Source organism: Monodelphis domestica, chromosome 4 (assembly GCF_027887165.1).
Source record: "Monodelphis domestica isolate mMonDom1 chromosome 4, mMonDom1.pri, whole genome shotgun sequence".
In the NCBI taxonomy this organism is placed as follows: domain Eukaryota; kingdom Metazoa; phylum Chordata; class Mammalia; order Didelphimorphia; family Didelphidae; genus Monodelphis; species Monodelphis domestica.
The window spans coordinates 399,998,994-400,020,581 of NC_077230.1; the positions used below are offsets into that span (position 1 = coordinate 399,998,994).

The 21,588-nt window shown below is 50.3% G+C and overlaps 1 protein-coding gene across 1 annotated transcript; it reads right to left on the reverse strand.

The window, feature by feature from the left end:
* Positions 1-445: 445 nt before the first annotated feature.
* Positions 446-19,962, reverse strand: PGD (phosphogluconate dehydrogenase). Its single transcript, XM_007491596.3, has 13 exons — positions 19,715-19,962; positions 18,085-18,160; positions 17,402-17,581; positions 13,274-13,339; positions 11,630-11,748; positions 8,376-8,445; positions 6,408-6,542; positions 4,922-5,111; positions 2,925-3,055; positions 2,204-2,337; positions 1,290-1,389; positions 1,052-1,174; positions 446-945 (listed from the first exon to the last, which is right to left on the reverse strand). The coding sequence occupies exons 1-13, from the start codon at positions 19,720-19,722 to the stop codon at positions 826-828; spliced, it is 1,452 nt and encodes a 483-aa protein (XP_007491658.2). The 5' UTR covers positions 19,723-19,962; the 3' UTR covers positions 446-825.
* Between the last annotated feature and the right edge of the window lie 1,626 nt (positions 19,963-21,588).

A 21,588-nucleotide genomic window follows, 5' to 3' on the forward strand; every position in this document is an offset into this window, starting at 1 on the left:
GTGGCAAAGACCTGGAAACTGAGGGGTGTCCCTCCATTAGGGCAAAACGAATTGTGGCACACGTTGGGAATGGAAAACTATTGTGCTGTGGGAAATGAGGAGCAGGATGGTTCCAGAAAAAGCTGGGAAGATCTGCCGGAACTGATGCAGAGTGAAATAAGCAGAACCAGAACATGGTACACAGTAAGACCAATACGGGATGATCAACTGTGAAAACGGGGCTACCTTCAGCGATGCAAAGATCCGAGACAACCCTGAAAGAGCGGATGGAGAAAGCTCTCCGCCTCCAGAGGAAGAGCTGTGGGAGTCGTCTTTCACATCAGTGTGTGATGGTTTTATTTGAGTTTTGGTTCCCTACCAGTGAGCTCTTACAAGGACCCACCAGGAAGTGTGTTTTGCATAATAATAGAAAAAATGAGAGTCCTCAAGAGGCTGGAGACAAAACTATAAATAGAATGGAGTTTTTATTAAAAGGTAAAAGAACAGCTTTTTGCCTAAGACAAAGGTTCTAGTTTGGTCAGATTCTACCAGAGCCTTCCCAACCATGATGGAGGTGCTACCACCCTCTCGGACGCCGGCGGCTGCCTCGATCGGTCCTGCTTCCGGGGCAGAGTGGGCCACTGCTCAGAGCCACCATTCACATGATCAGTTTCTAGACAATCTTCAAAAGCAAGGGCAGAGGGCAGGAAAGTCACGGTACGGACTCTAGTCCTCCCCGCAGGGAAGGCTCTTACAGTAACTGATTTGGAGGGCCCCGGGCAGGAAACGAATGCAGTGTAAGCCAAGGGGGTGGCAGGAATGTCGAAGGTCTAAGCAGAAGTCTCATTAGGCATTGTAGGAAGAGGAGGACACGTTGCCCCCGTGGCCTGTCCAGTTGGTGTGGATAAAGTGTCCTGGCTTGGTCAGGAGTTCATAGGTGTGAGCCCCGAAGTAATCCCTCTGAGCCTAGAAAGCAAAAGTACGCTGAGCGTGTTGGCGGACACACACACACACCCGACCCCGCCCAGGCTCAGTTTGCGCAGCCAGGCTGCTGCAGGCCCCAAGGATGTACCTGGATCAGGTTGGCAGGGAGCATCTCGTGCCTGTACCCGTCGTAGAAGGAAAGAGCCGTGGTGAAGCAGGGCATGGGGATGCCTGCCAGCACTCCAGCGCTGATCACCCGCCGCCACGACTCCTAGAAATGAAGGATGAAGCAAATAGATGAGAAATCTGGGAACCCTGCCTGGAGGCCCCCAGAGCACGCCTGCGGGGCACGAGTCCCCCAGGACCTTTGGCTGGCACACTCGTACCTGGCAGTTCTGCACCGCAGTCTTAAAGAAGTCATCCAGGAGCAGGTTCTGGAGCTGGGGGTTCCGGTCAAAGGCATCTTTGATCTTCCCCAGGAACGCACTGAGAAACGAGGGGAGGGAGCAGGTTTGCCCACAGGTGGTGAAATCAGGGCCCAACACCAGGGACGTGTGAAATCCCATTTCCTGTCTCTCCAGAGCAGGGGGCACAGGAGACCCCAGAGGAGCTGACAAGTGACGTTCTGTGCCCATTCTCAGAGCCACCACGAGCCACAGGGAAACTGGGAGACCGTCCATTCATGCAGCCACAATCTAACCCCAAAGGACCAAGAATTCCTCTGGGGGTGGATTTAGCCAGGACTCTCAAACCTCTCTCTAGTACTGCTTCCCTCCTGCCTTCCTCCATCCCTCCCCAGTTCCTTTTTAAGTTGGATTCGTGGTCTTTTTGCATCCCCGCCATCTCACACACACACGTGCATGTCTCCCAAAGAATCCTCCCTCAGCACAAAGGGTGGCAGCCAGGCAAAGCCAAATGACTGGCCGCCTGCCCCATCTGCTGGTGCATGCCCCATTCACACGTGGAGCTCCTCAGCTCTCACACCCCGGAGGAGGGCCAATTTCCTTATTTCTCATCTTGTGGCCAAGACTGGAAATGAGAAATATTTGTAGCTATTTCAAAAAAGCCTTTTAGGACAGGGGAAAAACCCAGTTTCTCAGAAGGGCCCCAGGGTTCCACGGCTTCTGCAGGACTGGCATCCATGCCCTGCAGGGGCTGGGTGAGGCTGCTCTAAGGAGCAGGCCTCAAAGCCGCATCCACACGAACACCCTCAAAGAGTGGGGACAGCCCAATCTCAGACGGGGAGAAGAGCTGCTCCACGCGTGGGCCCAACGTCAGGACGCTCAGGGCATCCTCTCACCTGCGGATGATGCAGCCGCCCCTCCACATCAGGGCAATTCCACCATAATTGAGTGTCCAGCCGAACTCTTTGGCTGCCTGACCCAAGAGCATAAATCCTTGGGTGTAAGAGATGATCTTGGAGGCATAGAGGGCCTGAGGAAGAATACAGAAATCAGGCTGGGCTCCAAAAGCAGAGTTGGGCCTGCAGGGTGCACCCAGGCAAGATGGCCTCTTTGGAGATCCCGGGACTTCTGTGATTCCTTCTGATTTCAGAGACAATCCCACCAGAGATGATGGAAGGGATCTGAGAGATGATCTACTTGCCCCATCTTACAGACCAAGGGTCCTCCTACGAGTGGCAGGCCCGGTGTCCTCTCCCCTGTACCAGGGCCTTCTGGTTCTAACATTCTATGATTGCCCAGGGGATGGCTCTAGCACAGTTCCTGGGGGCCAGGAGACGTGGGCTGGATCCTGCCTCTGGCACCACATCTTGGGGCCTCAGGCTCCTCCTCGATAAAATGAAGGGGCCAGAAGAAACCAAGGCTCTCCCCCCGCCCCTAAAGTCCTGCAGTCCTAGTCTCAGCATGACAGCCATTCTGTCAAGGACAGGAAAAATATAGAGCATAACTCAGGGCATCTAGACGAAACAAGGCCTTCTCTTCAGCTTGGCCTCCCGGGCTTCCTGCCCCACCGTCTAGGCCTATACAGGATAAAGAACTACCCATCCTCCTCTGACCCACCTTTCGAATGTCCTCCAGGAAGGACTTCTTGTCACCCCCAAACTTAGCCTTCGGGGGGCCCGCCAACTTCTTGCTGGCTTGGATCCGCTCATCCTTTAAAGAGGACAGGCATCGGGCAAAGACGGCTTCTCCTACAGAGTGAAGCAAGGGGAAGACATTGAACCCCCCAGCCTTGGAGTCAGAGAGGGTCCACGGGGCAGGGATGGGCACGGGGAGCCACCAGGGGGAGAAGGCAGGCTTCCACCCAGATCAGAGATGAGGATGGTTAATCTCTGACAAGGAAACAGATTCCATCCTCTAAACTAAGTATGGGTATTATCGGTGGAGATCAATGGAAAATCCGAAGGGCAGTTATGGGGAGAATAAGATTAAGCTTTTGGCCCTGGGACTCTCTCCTAGACCCTGGAGATACAAAGAGAGAACAGGGGCTGCCGTCAAGGAGATGACTCAATAATTAGTGGAGGGAGAAATCACTGGTGACCAGGAAGGCCTTGGACCTGAGCCTTGAAGGAAGTCAAGGAATCCTCATCTCCCCGCTTTCTTACAAAAATAAAAAATTAGATATCTTTTTTCATCGCCTACATTTCCTCCTGAATACTTTTTCCTTCCATAGGGCCAATACTTAAAAAAAAAAGGGTGGGGGGAGAAATCAACCCATTAAAGAAATCTAATTATATATGCAATGTTCCCTGTGCTTCCCCCGCCCCCCAGGAAAGGAGTAGGCCAGGGAGAAAGGTTTAGGTATGGAAGAGACGGAGGGGAAGTGGAAGAGGAAAGGTCGCGTGTGGGGACAGCGACCGAGCCGGGATCGACTCATCATCCCTGAACAAACAGGCATTTAGCGGCGGGACAGAGGAGCACCCCCCGCCCAGAGCCCCGCCGCTGCTGAGGCACGATGACTTGGCATTTGTGGGGAGATGTGTAAGGCACCTGGCGCAAGGAGGCCCGGCCGCACCCTCGGTTACGTAAGGGCCGGGGAAGCCTTCACTTCCCCATGGCTTTGGGGAGCAAAAGCAGCCTGGAGCGAGGCTGGGTGTGCTTCTCGCCCGCCCGCATGGGGCGGGATCAGAGCTGCCTGGGCATTCAAAGCAGGGATGGGCAGAGCTTGCCGCCACACCCCCGGGTGCCCCCATGGCACCCCCTGGGGAGTCCCCTGGCTCTGGCTGAAGCAGGCAGCTGCCCTCTGTGCAGGGTGGGAACAGGGTGGGGGCATGATTCAATAGGAAAACACAAAGAAGGGAGGGGAGGGGAGGGAGGAGAAAAGTCAGACTTGATCCTTTTGCTGGCAGGAGGGAGAACTTGGTAGATGCTGAGAACCGAAAAAGCCTTAATTTGTAAAGGGGGAATATGGGTGCTCACCCACGCCTTAGCGTGGTCGGCTGGGCTCAGATGCGTCTCTGGCAATGAGGTGGAAAGGCCTAAAGCTGCTCTCCTCCCTTTACCTTCTACCTGATCCTCTGCCTCCACCTCGGCCCCATTTTATCCTCCTCCACCCATCGGAATCCAGATCTTCCTGAAGTGGGTCTGGCCAGGTCCCCTCCTCCCCTATACAGCCATCGGGGGCTCCCATTACCTCCGGATCCACTACAAGAGCCTCTGTTTGGCTATCAGCACCCTGCAGCACCCCCGGCTGCCAGCGCCTTCCCCTTGCAGGGGACCCATCCCCACCCCGTTGTATTTGGTAGCTGAGCCCTGGATGTGCGCCGGGCCTTTTCCGGTACCCCCGCTGCCCAGCGCACAGCAGAGCTTCGGCCTGCCTGGGGGCCCTGCCATCACGGCCGGGCAAACACCCAGCGCCACCCTTCTGTGCCATCAAGGCAAGCAAGCACGGGTCGAGACCCAACGGGAGGAAGACCGTCCGGGTCTAGACTTCGAGCTGGGGGGCCTTTGGAGAGCCTCCCGCCCAGCTTCTCGGTTTTCCAGGCAGCAAGGGAGGCGCCGAGAAGCTAGCCAACAGCTCGGAAGCCAGGGCCTCTCTAGCCTGCTCGGGGCCTCACCGATGAGGGTGACGGGGACCCCGTACTCCAGCGCCGAGATGGCCGTCCACTTCCCGGTGCCCTTCTGGCCGGCGCTGTCCCTGATCTTGGGCAGGAGGTGCTGGCCGTCGGGGTCTCGGAACTTGAGGATGTTGGCGGTGATTTCGATCAGGAAAGAGTCCAGCTCCGTCTTGTTCCACTCTTCAAACACCTACGCACGGGACGCAGGAGGAAGTGAAAGGCTGAACGTGAGGGGAGGAGCGCGACACGAGTTCGCTGGCTGGCCTCGCTGCTCCTGACCCCATTTCCCTCTAAAGTCCTACTGGGTGCCCTGCCAGAGGCTTCCCAGTCAGGGGACAAGGTGGGAGGGGGAAGACACACCTGCAAGAACCTGAATGACGCAAAGTAAGAAAAGAATACCCTGAAGAATGGAACAGAAACCCAGAACAAGGATCCCGGACACGAGGAGCAGAAGGGATCGAGATCTGGGAGTCGAGGCAGACCCGGTTTCAAATCCTACATTGGACCCGTCTCAGCTGTGTGACCCCGGGCAGGCTGGCTGACCTCTCTGAGCCTTACTCTGTCCCCACCCGTGTAGTGGGGACGGGATGCAGAGGCCGACTACACAACTGTCCTAGGGATGGAATGGCATAGCCTGAGAGCCCTGCACAAATGTTCTTCATTTAGGAGTCGGAGAAGCGTCGTGGCCAAGGAGGTATGGAGGAGTGGCCTCGCGGGGGCCACACGGGGATGGGAGAGACACCGTGCATAAAGCAGGACAGATCCTGAGCAGAGCAGGTGGAAGGGAGGAGAGCCCGCCTTGGAGGCAGGGACACGGTCTCCTCATGCCCCAGGCAACTTCTGGAGAGGATAAGGCAGATGCTTCCTGGGGTGCCTGGATAGCACGAGCACCAGCAGGAGCTGGGGGTCCTGGGTTCAAGTCAGGGGATCCCTGGGTGACCCTGGACGAATCCCTTACCCTCATCTGCCTAGTTCTTGTCCTGTCTTTAGTCTTGTTACTAAGACAGAACGTGCAGAGTTTAAAAGAGAACGAAAGCAAAGGGGCTGCCAGTTTTCAGTAGCAAAGGAAGGTCCCCCCAGCAGAATCACGAGCACAAACCAGATACAAACAGGAGAGAGAATGAGAATGAACAGACAAAGCAGGCTGACGGATCTTCTTTTCCAGCCCCTCCACCGAGAGAAACCTCTCACGATAAGAAAGAAAAATCAATCCAAGAGTCAAGAGTGAGCACAGCGGACAGCACGGCTCCCTCTGACTTCCTGGTCCCTCGCTTCTGGGCCAGGACGGAGAGCCAGCGCTGACCACGGCCTGCAGTTTGTGATTTGGGGGGAGAAAATGAGAGCGCGGAGGGGGGAGGGGAGGCAGGGGAGGGGGGAAGCAGGGAGGGGGGAGGGAAGCAGGGAGGGGGGGAGGGAGGCGGGGAGGGGGGAGGCAGGGAGGAAGGGGGGAGGCAGACACTCCCGGGCACCTCCCGGCCAGACTCACTGTGGCCATGTCGCTGTGCTCCATGCCCAGGATGTCTTTCATCAGGTGGTAGGCTTCGCAGATCAGCTGCATGTCCCCGTATTCTATCCCATTGTGCACCATCTTGACGAAGTGACCAGCGCCCTCCTCTCCCACCTGCGGAGGACAGAAGCAGGAGGCTGAGAGGCAGGCCTCGGCCCTCCCCGAAGGCCGTCTCAAAGGCCCTGCCCTCTCAGCAGAGCTGAAGCCGGCCAGACGGCAGTAGTAGCTCTTCTGACTCGAGGCCCTGCAAGCAGACCATCAGCATTTAGGACCGCCGGGACCTCCCGGGAATGCTTTGAGAGCTGACACCGAAGGCCCTCGTTTCCCCAGAGCTGCCTCCTCCTGGGGCAGAAGGGCTTTTCCGTGAGTCAAAGATGAGGGAATCTCTTGTATTTAGTACATGCTAACGCGGTTAGAGACTGCATATTCTTTTAACTGTGGGAAGAGCCCTGTGAGGTTGGGGCTAGGTTCAAATTCTGCACTGCCACGTAGTACTTGTGTGACCAAGAAAGTCCCTTAAGATCACAGTTTGCAAGCGGGAAGGGACCTGAGAGGTCGAGTTGAACCCTGTCACTTCACAGGTGGGGAATCTGTGGCCCAGAGAGGCTAAGGGACTGAGGGGACCCCCATACAGCCAACAGAACTGGGTTCTGAACAGCTTGGGGGGTTTGGTGAGGAGAATACAGGCCTGGAGCAGGAGGGTCTCAGTTCAAATTCAGCCTCAGATACTTCCTAGCTTGGTGACCCTGGGCAAATTATTTAAATTCTGTCTGCCTCAGTTTCCTCATCTATAAAATGAGTCATCATAGCACCCTGTTCCCAGGGGTGTGAGGACCACAAGAGATATCTACAAAGTGCTTTGTACACCTTAAAAATGTAAGTCCTTGCCCTTATTATTCTTACTCTAGAGCTAGTGATCTTTGTACCATTTCCCAACCTTTCTGTGGCTTCAGGACTCAGTTTCTCCATCTGTAACATGTCTGAGGTCCCTTCCAGCTCCACCTCTCTGATCACAATGATTTGAACAGGCGTGTGATGTGGGAGCTTCTCTGGTTCTGCTCTTGCACTGTCCCAGGCCTACCCCAGGAGAAAGTATCCTAGCTCGCCTCTCCCTGAAGTGGCCCACTGCCCAGGGCAAAGGTTTCCAGGAGAATGACTCAAGACTTCTTATCTGCGTCCTATCAACTTGCAGACTTCCCCTGACTATTTTGCTTAGCACAAGGGCTGCTCATTGGTTAACTGTCAGGGCAGACTTGTAAGGGGATGAGACAAGGGAGATCACCCAGAAGGGCCGGGTGCAGGCGGGCTGCCCTCTAACCTGGGCAGGCACAGATTTCATCACGAAGCACGAGAGCTCGCTGGGACCCAGCCAGCCTTCTATTCTAGAACATGGAGTAGGACCTTGGAGGGAGGTTAAGACACATTCTAACAGCCACCCAGAGAAGCACCCGAGAGCTGTGGAAAAATTCCTGGCTCTGCTCGTTTGCTACCCTGGAACTTCGGCCTCCGTCTTCCTGGGCTTATATGAGCTCTAAATCCTCTAAGTCTGGTTTGGGAGAAAAGAAAGCTGGAAGTGGAATCCAAAGGCTGACTCTACCCTGACAAGCTGGGTGACCCTTGGGAAAGCCAACTGCGGATGGTTTCTAAGGGTCCCTCCAGTTCTATCATGAGGTCCTGGAATCCTGCCTGGAGCCCGCTCCTTAATTGTAAAGTCTGACGTCTAGGAGGTGAGGCTTCTTCATCTTCTCCCCAACAAACAAAGCCCAAAGACAGTCTAGATAGCAGCGACTTGTTCCACCTCTTTCTTTCTCCTGAGATTATCCATAGGTGGGGTGTGACTCCAGAGATGATTCCTTGGTCTCAGATAACTTGCCAGCCCCAGGAATGGCCCCAGCTGGTCTATCGCTGCCCCCTGCCCCAGCTGTAAGGACACAACCCAGTACTTGCCCAATCACAGCAAGGTTCCCCAGTGCCCACTTTGGCGGCGATGCTTTGGAAGATGGTCTTGATGTGTGGCCTGTGGAAAGGAACACAAGTCAGCTCAGTAGCCAGGAAGAAAAGGGGGGCCAAAATTTCCACCCTACACTCCACGGTCCCAAGAATAAGCTCTCTTCCTTCCAAATGAAGAGAGAAGATCCCTCCTTTAGGGAATAATTTCTAGGATAACCCCACAAACCAAAAAGTGGCAGTTCTCCTTTTCAGCTCTCAGGGACCACAGAGACAGAAGTTATCAAAAGGACAGCCCCAAACAGGCGAGAGCATCGCTTTAAAAACTAAAGGCAAGAGACCTGGTGGAAGCAGCTGGCCCCAAGAATCAGCCCTTCTCAATGGAAGAAACGCCCTCCGGTGGTTAGCACCCCCCCATATTTACTTCATTTTTCAGATCTACTTCTCTCTAGACATGCCATCTCTCCAGCTCTGTGAGGGTACCAGCCTGCTTCATTTTTGTCTTTGTAACCCCAGGAGCTGCCACGTAAGTATGAGTACGTGCCCTAAGACACGAGGACTAGGAAGAATTCAGGGAAGAACAGAGACACATGAACCGATACAAAGTGAAATGAGCAGGGAGTGGAGCCAAGAGGGCGGCTTGGGAGCAGCCCGAGCCATCGATAAACGCTACACACCGAGGCTGCAACAGTGTAAACAGAAAGAACCCAAAGCCTGGATTCAGAAGAGCCAAGCCTCGTCCTGGCAGGGGCCTACGGACAGGGAATGTCATGTAAACGGTTGGAGAATGATACATTATGAAATGTAAGTGAGGGAAACACAAGGTAACAAAACATTAAAAAACTGTGAAAGGAACTGAAGTAATAATTTAAAGAACAAGCTATGACTGAGATCAGCAGAAGAATTTACAAGACCCTCAGCAGACCTGCCAGCTCCTTCCTCTCACCTGGCTTTTGGGAATGCAAAAGTAAATCAAAGTCCTTTTGATTTTCAACTCATAGTTGAAAGCCCTCTTCGGGGTGGCCCAGCTGAACTCCTTTAAGGCTGAAGCTGAGGCCTGTTTTAATCTGAATAAGAATGCAGCAACGGAAATCTGGGAAAAGGGCAAGGCCTGGCTCAACTGTGCAAAAAGTCAGGACGTGTGGATGTGTGTGTGTGTGTACAGAGGGATGATGTACATGAGTAATACATGTGGACATATATACATATTAATTTTTTTATCAATATTTTGTTTTTATCACCCAATTTTCCTCCCTCATTCCTCTCCCTCCCAGAGAACTCTCCCTTAATGACAATTTTTTTGAGGAGGAGATAGATACATGTTATTCAAAGGAGAAAAATGTAGATGGCTACCCCTTTGTTTTTCTCCTCTCTCCAGTTGGGCACAATTTGGAGACAACTAGATATTTTTAATCCATTAGTCTACCAGTTGTTAATAGAGGGCTACTTGGGGCCTCCGTTAGGCCACTGCTGAGGAAAGTCCTGTGATCATGAAGTGAACATTTGTTAAGCTCCTACTGTATGCAAAGGTCACAGGTGGGTACTAGAGATGCAGAGACAAAAATGAAAATGGATCCTGGCCAGGGCAAGATGGACCTGGTGTAAGTGAAACATAAGGCCTGGCAGGAGAGGAACAGTAAGCACAAAAGGTGCTCCATTTCTGAGTTTCGGTGACTCTCCCATAAGAGTTTGGGAATATCTCCCCCGCAGCACTGTTTGAGCCCCACGAGGATCTCTTCCCTCCCTCCATCTCTCCCTCTGGCTGGACAGTTCTGAAAAGCTGTCCTTGCCCCCTCTTGATTTTGGCCTCCTAAAGGGCCTCCCCAGATTTAAACAAAAGCCAAAGCAGGTCAAGGGGAGAACAAACTTTCCCTAACCCTGGGCCAGCTTGGGATGAGCTCCTCCTGCACCATTGGGAATCAAACTCTCAAAAGACAACAAGGTTACCTGGCTCTAGCTCCCTCACAAGGATCCTTCCTTTGCTATTTCTTCCTCTTCCTCTGTTCCGTCTGGCTTCCTGTATCTGGCTGTCTCTTTTTTCTGGAGTCTCAGTGGTGATGTTTTCCCTCAGACTAATTTTCATATATAATTAAATCATTTGTAACTGTCAGTTTTGACTCCCCCCTTCCCTTTCTCCCTCCACCTTCTTCCAAAGTCCATGACACTCACATTGTCCTTTTTAGGCTTATCCTGGACCTCCCGCTGCCACCAGCCGCCCCCCCTCCCCTTTAGTTGTCCAGAACCAATCATTCATTCATGCTTTTGACAAACGTATCCTGAGTCGCTGTAATGGGACAAGTCCTGTGCTGGGGGCGGGCTGGGGCCATGAACGAGCCCTGGCCACTTGCTTTTTTGGTTATTTGACAGTCCAGGAGGCAAGGCGAGGCGATAGCAGGACAGCTGCAGATTGGAGTGGGAGGCAGGAGGAAATCCAGGAATGCTCTTGGAAATGAGCAGCTCTGAGCCTGCATTTGCAGAGGTCCAGAGTGCTCAAACAGAAAGGAAAGGAGACAGGAGGCCTCTTTGGGAGTGGAGCAAGGCTGGGGGAGGGGGGGACTGGCATTCCTGTGCAGTGGGATGCCCGTGTCCTAGGAATAATCCCTACTTCTTTCAAGACCAACCTGCCATATCTCTTTCTTCTGGCAATTACATGTGATGCAACAAAACCCTTCCAGTTTCTTTCTTCCTTTTTTTAAACCCTCACCTTCCATCTTGGAATCAATACTGTGTATTGGTTCTAAGGCAGAAAAGTGGTAAGGGCTAAGCAAAGGGGGTTAAGTGACTTGCCCAGGGTCACACAGCTGTTTCTGGGCCTGGCTCTCAATCCACTGAGACAGCCAGTTGCCCCCATGTCCAATTTCTCCCACTGTATGGGCTTCAGATGTAGGGGCTGTATACCAAAGAAGGCAGCTAAGCAGGCAGGGCCCATTCCCCAGGCCAGTTAACAGGCAGGCCATCGTGGGTTGATACTCTAGTGTGGAGATGGGAGGGTTGGATCTTTTTAGGTTATTTTCAGCTTTACCATCTTTTAGGGAGGGAATATGAATTTGGCAGAGAAAGGGAGCAGGTCCACGTGATGTCAAAGCAGCAACTAACAGGCTTGAAGAATGTCTCAAACACCTTTAACCTCCCATGCCCAGGGCACCGGAGCGAGGCACACACCTCCACAGCTCCTTATTCTCCCTCGTTCACTTCTCAGCCATGGCCTGGGACTTAGGAAGCACCTACTGTGTGCCCCGGGTCCCTGTACTCACCACGCTTCTTTGTTGCCTCCAGGCATGAGAGATGGCCCATAGCGGGCCCCGTCCTCTCCACCACTAACACCACTTCCCACAAACAAGATGCCCTTGGCCTTGAGGTCTTGGCATCGCCTCTGAATGGGACAGAAAAGGAACTCTGTTACACTTCAAGGGAGCAACAGGGAAGAGGACAGGCATAAGGGCCCCCACTGCCCCCACTCCGTCTCTGAGAACCATGAAACGATGTAGAAATGGTAAAATGAAGTAGAGAGGCCTTGGAATGGGCCTGGGGGAGGCTGCCTCCTAGCTAGCCCCAAGAGGAAGCTTTGCTCCACAGGACGCCCCGGCAAAATAAAGCTGGTTCTGTTTTGATCTCAAGCCTACTTAACTGCTGTTCGGCACCCTGGAGCCTGCTAGGAGTGTCTCCAAAGAGATGAGGCTGGAGGAGAGGCCTCAGAATCAGGGTCACAAGAGAGCAAATCAAGCCCTCTCCTCTCAGCAGAGGTGAGGAACTGGGTCAGCAAGGCTGCAGGAGCCACTGGAGCACTTGCTTAGTCTCATTATTTTTCTGGTATATGAGTCCGTTCAAGGGAGAGGGATATAGGGCGGGGGGAGGTTGTGGTGCCCCAATAAACTGTTTAAAAAAAAAAAGGAAAGCAAACACATGAATGAGCCAGCAGCTCTTTTTGTGGCGGCAACCAAAGTAGAAACGGAGGAGATGCCCATCCATTGGCAAATGGCTGAACAAGTCGTGGTATGGGATTGTGATGGAATATTCTTGTGCTGTAAGAAATGCTGGGAAGGACGATTTCAGAAAGGGCTGGAAAGACGTTCGGGGACTGAAACAAAGTGAAACGAGCACAACCAGAACAGCAAGACTGAATGAGGAATGTTAGCTATTCTTGGCAAGGCAGAGATCCAGGAAATCCTCCAGGACTCATGATAAAAAATGCCATCTATCTCCTAAGAACTGAGGAGCCGTAAATGCAGACCGAGACCCAAGATACTTCATCTACGTCTTCACTTTTCTTCCCTTTGGTCCAGTTCTCATTTACAAGGGCTACTACGGAAGATATTTTACACGATCACACATGTAAAATCTGTATTGGATTGCTTGCCATCTTGAAGAGTGACTGACTCGGACTTAAAGAAAATGAAAGTTAAAACTTGTTTTTTCATGTGATTGAGTTAAAAAGTAAATAAGACACTAAAGTACAAAAGTAAAAGTAGTAACTCCAAAAGTCGTTCTTCAATCATTCCTGGAGGGGCAGCTAGACCGTTCAGGGCCCACAACAGGAGGCCTGGAGGTGGGAGGATTCAAATATAGCCTAAAACACTTTCTAGCTTTGTGACATTGGGCAAGTCACTTAGCCCTGACTGTCTAACCCTGTCACTCTTCTATCTTAGAATGGATATTAAGAAGGTGGTTGTTGTTGTTTTCCTTAAAAAAAAAGCCATTGCCTGAAATCCAAACAACAAATAACCAAACATGGTCCGTGCTGGCATCCGTGCTGCACCAGATGGCTGAGGGATTCTAAGTTGTGTTGGGTCCTTCTCAGGCAACAAGTCTGATGTGAGCACAGCGGATAATGGAGCCGAACATTCTCAGTCCTGCTCTCAGACCTTGGGCTTAGGGCAGAAGGAGAGAGGAGAACTTACTGTCGTGTCTCGATATTCTGAATTCCCCCCATCAATGATAATGTCCCCGGCTTCCAACAAGGGCACCTGCAAAGACACGAGCATTAAGAAGAAAGCTTTACAAGTCAGAACTGCCTCTCCCAGAGAAAACAGTGCAGTCCCAAGAAGGTCCAGGTTTGCCCCGCTGGTAAGGCTGGACCAGGAATGCTCCTTGGGGAAGGGGTCCCTCCAAGATCACGCTCCCCTGGAGCCCAGCTGTTCAAGGCAGTTTGATTACAAAGTCAAAGCAAGAGAAGCCAACTGGAACCACATGCCGTGTAGGAGTGGGATGGAAAGGAACAAAAGTTTTGTTTCTAAAACTTAAAAAGCCAATTCACGGATCCCCTGAAATCTATCCACAGCCCCCAGGAAAAGAATTCCTGGCCCAGAATCTGTGAACTCTCAGGCCAGCACAAGGCTGTGCATTCTCATTGCTGATCTAAAACAGACATCAAATACGTATGGGCCACACATAAGGCCCACAACACTCCTGAGTGTGACCTGAACCAGAGTCAAAAGCAACTGGGAAATATTTAACAAAATAAATAAAAATTCAGTAAAACACAGATAATATGACATTTTAAAACTAAGTTCCTATGAAGCCCACAGGGATGCTCCAAGGTTTAGGGGCCCATTTCTCTTTGATTTAACATCTGGAGGCCTGTGAAAGCTGAGATGAGGCTGAGGTGCTCCCTTCACTGTCTATCAGTCACATATTGATCTTAGCATCCTTTCATTCATGCTCCCCCCCCTTTTTAAAGCACCTATTATGTGCAAAATAGTAGGCACTAAGGGAGACACCAAAATGTAGATCTGACACTCCCCCAATGGATCTTGTACTAGGTCCAGCAAGCAGAAAGAAGACTCACAGGGGAACAACATGACACAGGATCACAAAATAAGTGTGTCGCATTAGACAGTTACAAAAGAAAGGTCTTGAGGCAGAATTCTGGTCATTCATTTATGGGCAAGGGGGAAGCTGTGGGATTTGAATACATGCTCTCTCTGCCCCTGACCCCAAGGCAGAAAAACCAAAACCTTCTGTGGACTGGTCACTAACATCCCCCAGGTCTATCCCACTCACAATCGGGCAGAGGGAAGGCAAGGGAAGCTGCCTCTTCTGTTTACTGGGAATGCCCCAGAACGTTAGATGTGGAGGACCTTGGAGGCTTGCTGGTCTGGTCTAACATGCCCTTCCATAATAGTGGTCACCACAAGTGGAGGGAAGGAAATGCCTTTGGCACCAAAGTGGGCATGAAAGCTCCTGCTGCTGCTGGGCTTTTCTGGCAGGGGGTACTCAGAGGTAGTGAGGTTATTCTCTGAGTCCCCAGCTAATAGGTACCATCCCCTCTGGACCTGAGGGTCAGGAAGGGGAGGCACTGAAGTCAAGCGTGGGGAAGCCAGAGTGTCCACAAGCTCTTGGCTGGTCGGAGAAGGAAGTGTAACAATAATAAACTTCACCAACTTCCAGAGTTTCTGGAGGCTCAGAGTAGAGTGTCCCCCTCTAGCTCAGATTTCTCCCAGGGTTTTTGGTCCCTTCTTCCAAATTATTGTCCCGATCTCTCCTCCCTTGCGGGCCAAGCTCACCAAGATGCCCCAGTCCCTCTGCTATCTCTGGTAGCCTGGTAGACGGGGCTCCCAGCAAAGAGCCCAAATGATATACATTGTCCTTTTCCTCGCCCCTTCCCAAGGAGGATAAACACCAATGGAGCAGACTGACTGGCATAACTTAAGGCCCAGGCTTCCAACAAATAGCTTACCCAAAATGGTGCCCAGCCTTTCACATTTCAATTGCCCAGGCACTCAGTACTTCAGAAGAGTCCTGAACACGCAGGGCTTTCCTAGTGGTTGCAGAACCTTCCTAACCTCTACATACTATGCACACTCAAGCCAAGGGAAGTCCTGTCCAGGCACCATGGCATGTCCACACGTCAGGGGAATGAGATGCTTAAGGAAGACTAGAGTCTTGATGGACCTTCGTGGACTGAACTCTAGGCAGGCACCTCTCAGAGTATCAGGTGCCTGACTAGAGTCTTGATGGACCTTCGTGGACTGAACTCTAGGCAGGCACCTCTCAGAGTATCAGGTGCCTGACTAGAGTCTTGATGGACCTTCGTGGACTGAACTAGGCAGGCACCTCTCAGAGTATCAGGTGCCTGCGGGGCAAATTCAGGTCTTCTTTTCCTCCATCCCTTCGCCCTCTCAGGCAGCCCACAGTGCCTAGCACAGTGTCTGCATTTGACCAAAGAGCTGCAGATCCTGGGGTCTCTGCAGTCCCTAAGCTGAGGGTGGAATGGGTGGAAACTCCAGCCTGCCTCTCTGAGATGTAGAATAGAGGCTGGTAGTGAATTTTAACAGCTGGAGGAGGAAAACCAAACCCTTTAATACGTTCAAGCCCCAAATTATCACCTTCCATAATCTTCTTCAGACTTCATTATTTCTGTCTAGAACCTTAATTGTTTGACAACTATATTTCAATATAATTGGTTTCTTTTATAATCATTTGCATTTTGTTTTATGCATTTAAAACATTCTTCTGAAAAGGGTCCACAGGTTCCAATGGATTCCCAATGGTGACCAGGACCAACAAAAGGTAAAGCCGCTCTGGTGTGCGGTGCCTTCTTTAATCTGGTCCAAGTTTGCCCCCTCCAGGCCCCTTCTGGTTGGAGAGGTGAAGAGAGGGCCTGTCTCTGAACCCCAGCTTCCTGAGAGCCTCAAGTATGACATCTGTAAAATAGCTGGTAGACCTTCAGGGACTGTCAGCTCCTTCTGTTACTGCCTTACAAAGTAACTATCTCCCACTGCAGAGACTCTAATGTTTTCCCTCTAAAATATCGTGCATGCTTACGTACCCTTGGTCACTGGTGAGAGAAGTGGAGGGGACAGCCCAGTGTCCTCCTTTGATAGATGAGGAAAGGGAAGGCCCAGAGAAGGTAGAGGAAAGTAGGAAAAGGGTGAGCTTAGACTCATAGGATCTGGGTCCAAATTCAAGTTGTTCCTTTGTTTACTCCCCAGGTGCCCTTGGGCATGTCATAACCGTACCTGTTTGGGCCTGTTTCTTTTTTCTCCCAAAGACTTTATTATATTTTTTTCCAGTTGCCTTTGGAAACAATTTTTAGCATTTGTTTTCTGACTTTTTGCAATGCAAACTGATCCCATTTCTTCATTTATAAAATGAAGGCTTTGTTGAGATGATCTCCATTGTTCCTTCCAGTTCTCGTATGTGATCCAGAGGGAAGTGACCAGCTCAAGGCCAGTAGTATTAAAGTATTGAATAGCAAGGCAGGCCCTAAATGACCACCACTCCTCTGACTCCAAATCCAGGTTCGTTCTTTGAGAATAAAAACTCTTTGAGAGCAGAGTTGGCTTTCATTTTTGTCCTCAAATACCAGAATTTAGTATAGGAGTTGGCCTATGGGAGACACTGATAAATGTTTTCTGAGGAGCTTTCATTAAGGTCTTTACATATGTAACTCATTTGATCCTCCCAATAACCCCGGGAGGTAAGTGCTATTATTATCCTCATTTTACAGATGAGGAAACTGAGGCTAGGAGACATTAAGTGACTTGCCCAGGGGCACACAGCCAGCAAGTGTCTGATGGCAAAACTTATGGGTTAGAAGTGCATCCTCTGGAGGGCTCTTGTTACTAATAATACTCTTAGTACTAATAATAAATTAGGTAATTATTTGAGAATTACTGACTTAAGGGAATACTGAGAATCACTTTTAAGTTTAAGTCTAAAAAGTAAGGTGGGCAGTGCAGTCGTTCCATAAAGAGATAATAACCACATCTGTTAACTCCTTTGAGTCTGTCACAGATAAAGCTTGCACAAAAGAGCCCTCATGTTACTATTATTAGTGTTAATGAGGTGTTTCTTGGAGTCATCCAAATTGTATATCTAGGGAATACCTCCCAGAAGTGTGGGTGTAGCTTAATTAGCATTCATCAACATTGGGACAGCTTAGCTAGGAAGGCCCTGTCCATTTTTGGACTGTCTAAGAATCTCAGCAGACTAACGAAGAGAAGAGGCTGGGGGTACGAGCAGAAGAGAGAAAATGAGCGGAGATCCCATCAGCCCAGAGCCACCAGAGACGAGAGAAGTCTCACCAGTTTCACAATAAAATCATCCACAGCCTGGCCGGCCTTGACGAGCAGGATGATCCGGCGGGGCTTCTTCAGTTTGGACACCATTTCCTCCAGGGAATGAGCTCCAACCACCTTGGTCCCCTTTGCCTCATTGGCCAAGAAGTCATCGACTTTGGAGACCGTTCTATTAAAAGCACACACCTGCAAAGGAGGAAATTGGACCGAGGCTCAGAATCTAAGGTGGGTGCGACAGTATTATTCCCAGACTCACAGAGTTACAGCTAGAAGGGTCCAGGATTCAGTTAACTCTAACATCCTGGCTCAGAGAAGCCCGTTTCCTTTTTGGCTACCTGGGACACATTTCCAGGCTCCTTCAGGCCTCTCTGATTGCCTAGAGTGAGAGCTCTGCCCAGTCCAACCCTATCTCTGTCTTTCCAACATTCTCCTAAGCCTCATAGAGGAATATGCTCATGGTGTGAACTCTGAAGGCCTTATTCAGCAAAAATGAAGTTCTTCATTATCTCCAAAGAGCTGTTCCTCCTACTAAGGAGCACTGGTAGTTTTCCTTCTTTTATGAAAATGTTTCAAGGAGCAACTCGTGATATAATGGAGAATAACATTTGCAACATCCAAATATCTGATAATCTTGTGCTAATGGACACAATCAGCCCCCAGAATAAAAAGGCATTATTTTTCCTACTTACCACAAAGCCATGGTCATTCATGTTTAAAATTAGGTTCTGGCCCATGACAGCCAGTCCAATCAGGGCAATATCAGCTCTGGAAAAGGGGAGAAAAGAGCAGAGAGAAGTATATTAAAATACTCTAAGTCAATCAGCTCCCAATTGAGAACGCCCCATTTTTTGGACCCTAAGAATAGAGACATGCCAATGGACCTGACATCTACAGAATGAGTATTCTCTCTACTGATGCAGAATGAAATTCTGCCCATATCCTGGGTGCATCTTGCTGATATCCACCCCAAAGTTTTCCTAGTTTACCAGTTATTTATTATTTATATATGTTATAGATATAAAACATGTTATATATATATATTATATATATTTCCTAGTTATTATTTATAACTAGGCACAATGAAGTCTTTTTTTTGAGAAAGTATTCCCTGCTTAAGCAACCCAATCACCCAGTGTCACCCTAGAGTCTCACTGTTACCAAATAATCTTAAAAAAAAATAAAGGTTGCCTAAAACTAACAAATACTTGAGTTATCTATGGTAGAAAATCTCAGCAAGCATAATGCTTTTGTCTTTTTTTCTTTTTTTCTTTAAGTTTTATCTGTCCTTGCTTTGTCTCCCCAAAGAAATGTAAGTAAGCCCAAGCAGGGTAGGGAGTGTGCACACAGCTCTATCTAGGCCAGGGCTCTGAACTCTGGAGGCTCAGCCTGTGTAGGCTTAGGAGAAGGGAGTGTGCTGCCATTCCTCAGAGCTCTAAGCCTTGCTATCAGAGTGATTGAGGCAAATCACTTAACCAGAGTCTGTTTCCTCACCTGAAAATGGTGCCGAGTCCTTATTGATACAATGCTTTTAAAGCTTAGGAAGTTATTACCCAGCGAGGAAGGTTTTACAAGGATTCTTATCATCCCCATTTCAAAGATGAGAAAACTGAGGCTTAGTCGAGCTAAGAGGCTTCCTGACCCAAGGTCACCCAAGTGGGGAAGTGTTGGGTCCAAGCTTCAAATCCTGGTCCCCAGAGCCTGAGTCCTTGGGACTATTCTAATACCAGGGGCTATAACTGTCTACCCAAAGTCCTTGCTAAAACTTAAGGGCTGCTCAGATCTGTGAGTTGTCTCTCATTGCTAGCTGGCGGGGTGAGGGTGGGGCTGTCAGGGCACCTGTACTGTCTGCTAAAATCTTGATTTCAAGGCCCCTTTCCAACCCCCCTTTCCCCTCCAGGCTCCCCAGCCCCTTGGGGCGTAGGAGCAGGGGAGGGATCCTTCTGGCAGGGGAGAGGGGAATGGGGGAGGAGAGGGGAAGAAAAAGGGGGAAGAAGAAAAGGGGGAGGTGGAGAGAGTTGTAAAAGGCGGACGAGAAGGGATAAAGGAAAAAGGGAAGGATAAGAAGGAATAGGAAAGGGCGAGGGAAGGAAGGGGGACGAGAGAAAAAGGGAGAGGAGGAAAGATTAAAAGGGGAGGAGGAGGAGGAAAAAGAAGAAAGGGGGAGAGGAAAGAGGAGGTCTTCCCCATCCCTACCCCCGGGCACGTGGGGAGCTGTCCCCCACACCCCGCAGAGGAGCAGGGCAGGGGCTCGGAGCTGAGGAGGGGTCCGGGGTTCCCGGGCCTGCGAATAGCGCGGCCCGACTCGGATCGGATACTCACTGGGCCATGGTGGCGGTCAGGACGGGCCAGACAGGACTGATCTGATCTGGTCTGGTCTGGGCAGGGCAGGGCCGGAACGGAGGCAGGACAAGCGGTTCGTCCGAGGTTCGCTTTAAAGTCAGTCAGCCTCGGCTCTGCTAGCTCTCTGAAGGTCTGCACCCCCGTCTTCTCTCTCTTGATGACCAATCAGAGAGCAGAGGTCGAGGAAGCACTGCCGCGCCATTGGTTCATCCCAGCTCCTGTTAGACCGCCTGAGGCTGAGCGGCCCCACCCCCGTACCTGAGCCCGGAGCAGTAGAAAGCCGATGATATCGATTATTTAAAGGGACCCGCGGGCCCGTTGGGGCAGTGCTCGTTCTATCTTTGCTTCTTAATCAGTCCAGGCTGTAGGTGGATTAGATGGAAGTCAGTTTTCTGGGCCAAGAATGATCCCTTGAAAGCCCTAGAGTTTACCCTGAGAATAGTAACACTAATGCCTTGGAGAGGGAGCAGAAAACATGCATTCGAATTGGGGTTACTCCACTTAGTCCCAGGGGAAACTATGGTGAGTCACCCCACCTCCTGGGGTCACGCATATCCTCTGCCAATATTGTGACCAAGGGCTAGAGAAAAGTCTGTAGGGCAGGAGGGCTCAAAGACTGCAACTGTGAGCCAGCATCAGAGAACCGATGGTATCACCCCAGAGAAGGGATTCCTCACACCTGGGAGGCTTTCTTTGACTTCCCAGCCCCTTAGAGCACTTAGACCCCTTTCAACTCCTCTGCACCTCGATTCATGCCTTCCGGAGCAGTAAATTAAATTGTACTTAAAAAAACAGCAACTTCTTTTCAAAATCGAAACAAGGGACTCCTCCAAGTCAACAAGAGCTTATTAAGGGCTGGTTGTGTGCCAGGCACTGGGATGAGAATCAAAGAAAATCAAAAGACAGTCCCTGATCTCAAGGAGCTCCCAGTATAAAGGGAGAGACAACATGCAAATGGCTATGAACAAACAGATACAGTGGGGCTACATTGGGAGGGAGGAGGGAAACAATTTGGATCATATAACTTCGGAAAATTTATGTGGAAAGTTGCTATGGCATGAATAACATGGGGGATTATAATAAATAAGTAAATTTAATATTAAAATATTAAATATTAATTAATTGAATGATTAATTAAATAAAAATATTTTTAAAAGATAGTGGAGCTAGATTGGAGATTAACAATAGAGGGAAGCCACCAGCATTTAAGAGAGAATTGGCAAGAGCTTCTTATAGAAGGGGTTTTAGGTGGAAGTTGAAGGAAGCTAGAGGCATGAGGGACAGAGAAAACACCTGGAATCAGGAGACTTGAGGAATAGCCAGGGCACCAGTATTCCACCATCACAGAGTACTTGAAGGGAGTTAGGTACCACAGGACTGTTAAAGGTAGAAAGGAGTCAGATTGTGAAGGGCCATTTTCCCATAGCAGATTTGCTAGAGTAGAGGCACACCTGCAATTGGCATTGTGTTTTTCAGTGGCTTTCCTTATATACTAATATAGGCTGCCCTATATACTATATATTTCCCTCTTACAAATCACAGTCAGTGCTATTAAGGGCTTGTTGGTTGACTCAGATTCCACGGAAGGGCCAAGACAAGAGCTGGCCCCCTCTTCAGGAAGCAGTACGCTCTACTGGAGAGACCTTTAGTCTGGGAAACAAGAAATACCCTGGTTCTATCTTGGTGAGTCACATCATCTTTCCAATCTCCAGTGATCTCCTCTGTTAGCTAAATAAGGGATTGGCCTGTAGTTGGTCTATAAAATTCCTTCAAGCTCCACAGGCCTGTAATTCTGATTAGCTTTTGCAAGGCTATTGTGATTACAGGTAGATAGTTTATAAAATAAGGCCAGG

What these genes read in the sequence shown, in the direction of transcription:
- PGD (XM_007491596.3), bottom strand. An exon ending in CAGAATATCGAGACACGACA is followed by an intron (nt 11,749 to 13,273) that starts GTAAGTTCTCCT and finishes TGTCCCATTCAG; the next exon opens with AGGCGATGCCAAGACCTCAA. An exon ending in GGCGGCTGCATCATCCGCAG is followed by an intron (nt 1,390 to 2,203) that starts GTGAGAGGATGC and finishes CTCGTTTCTCAG; the next exon opens with TGCGTTCCTGGGGAAGATCA.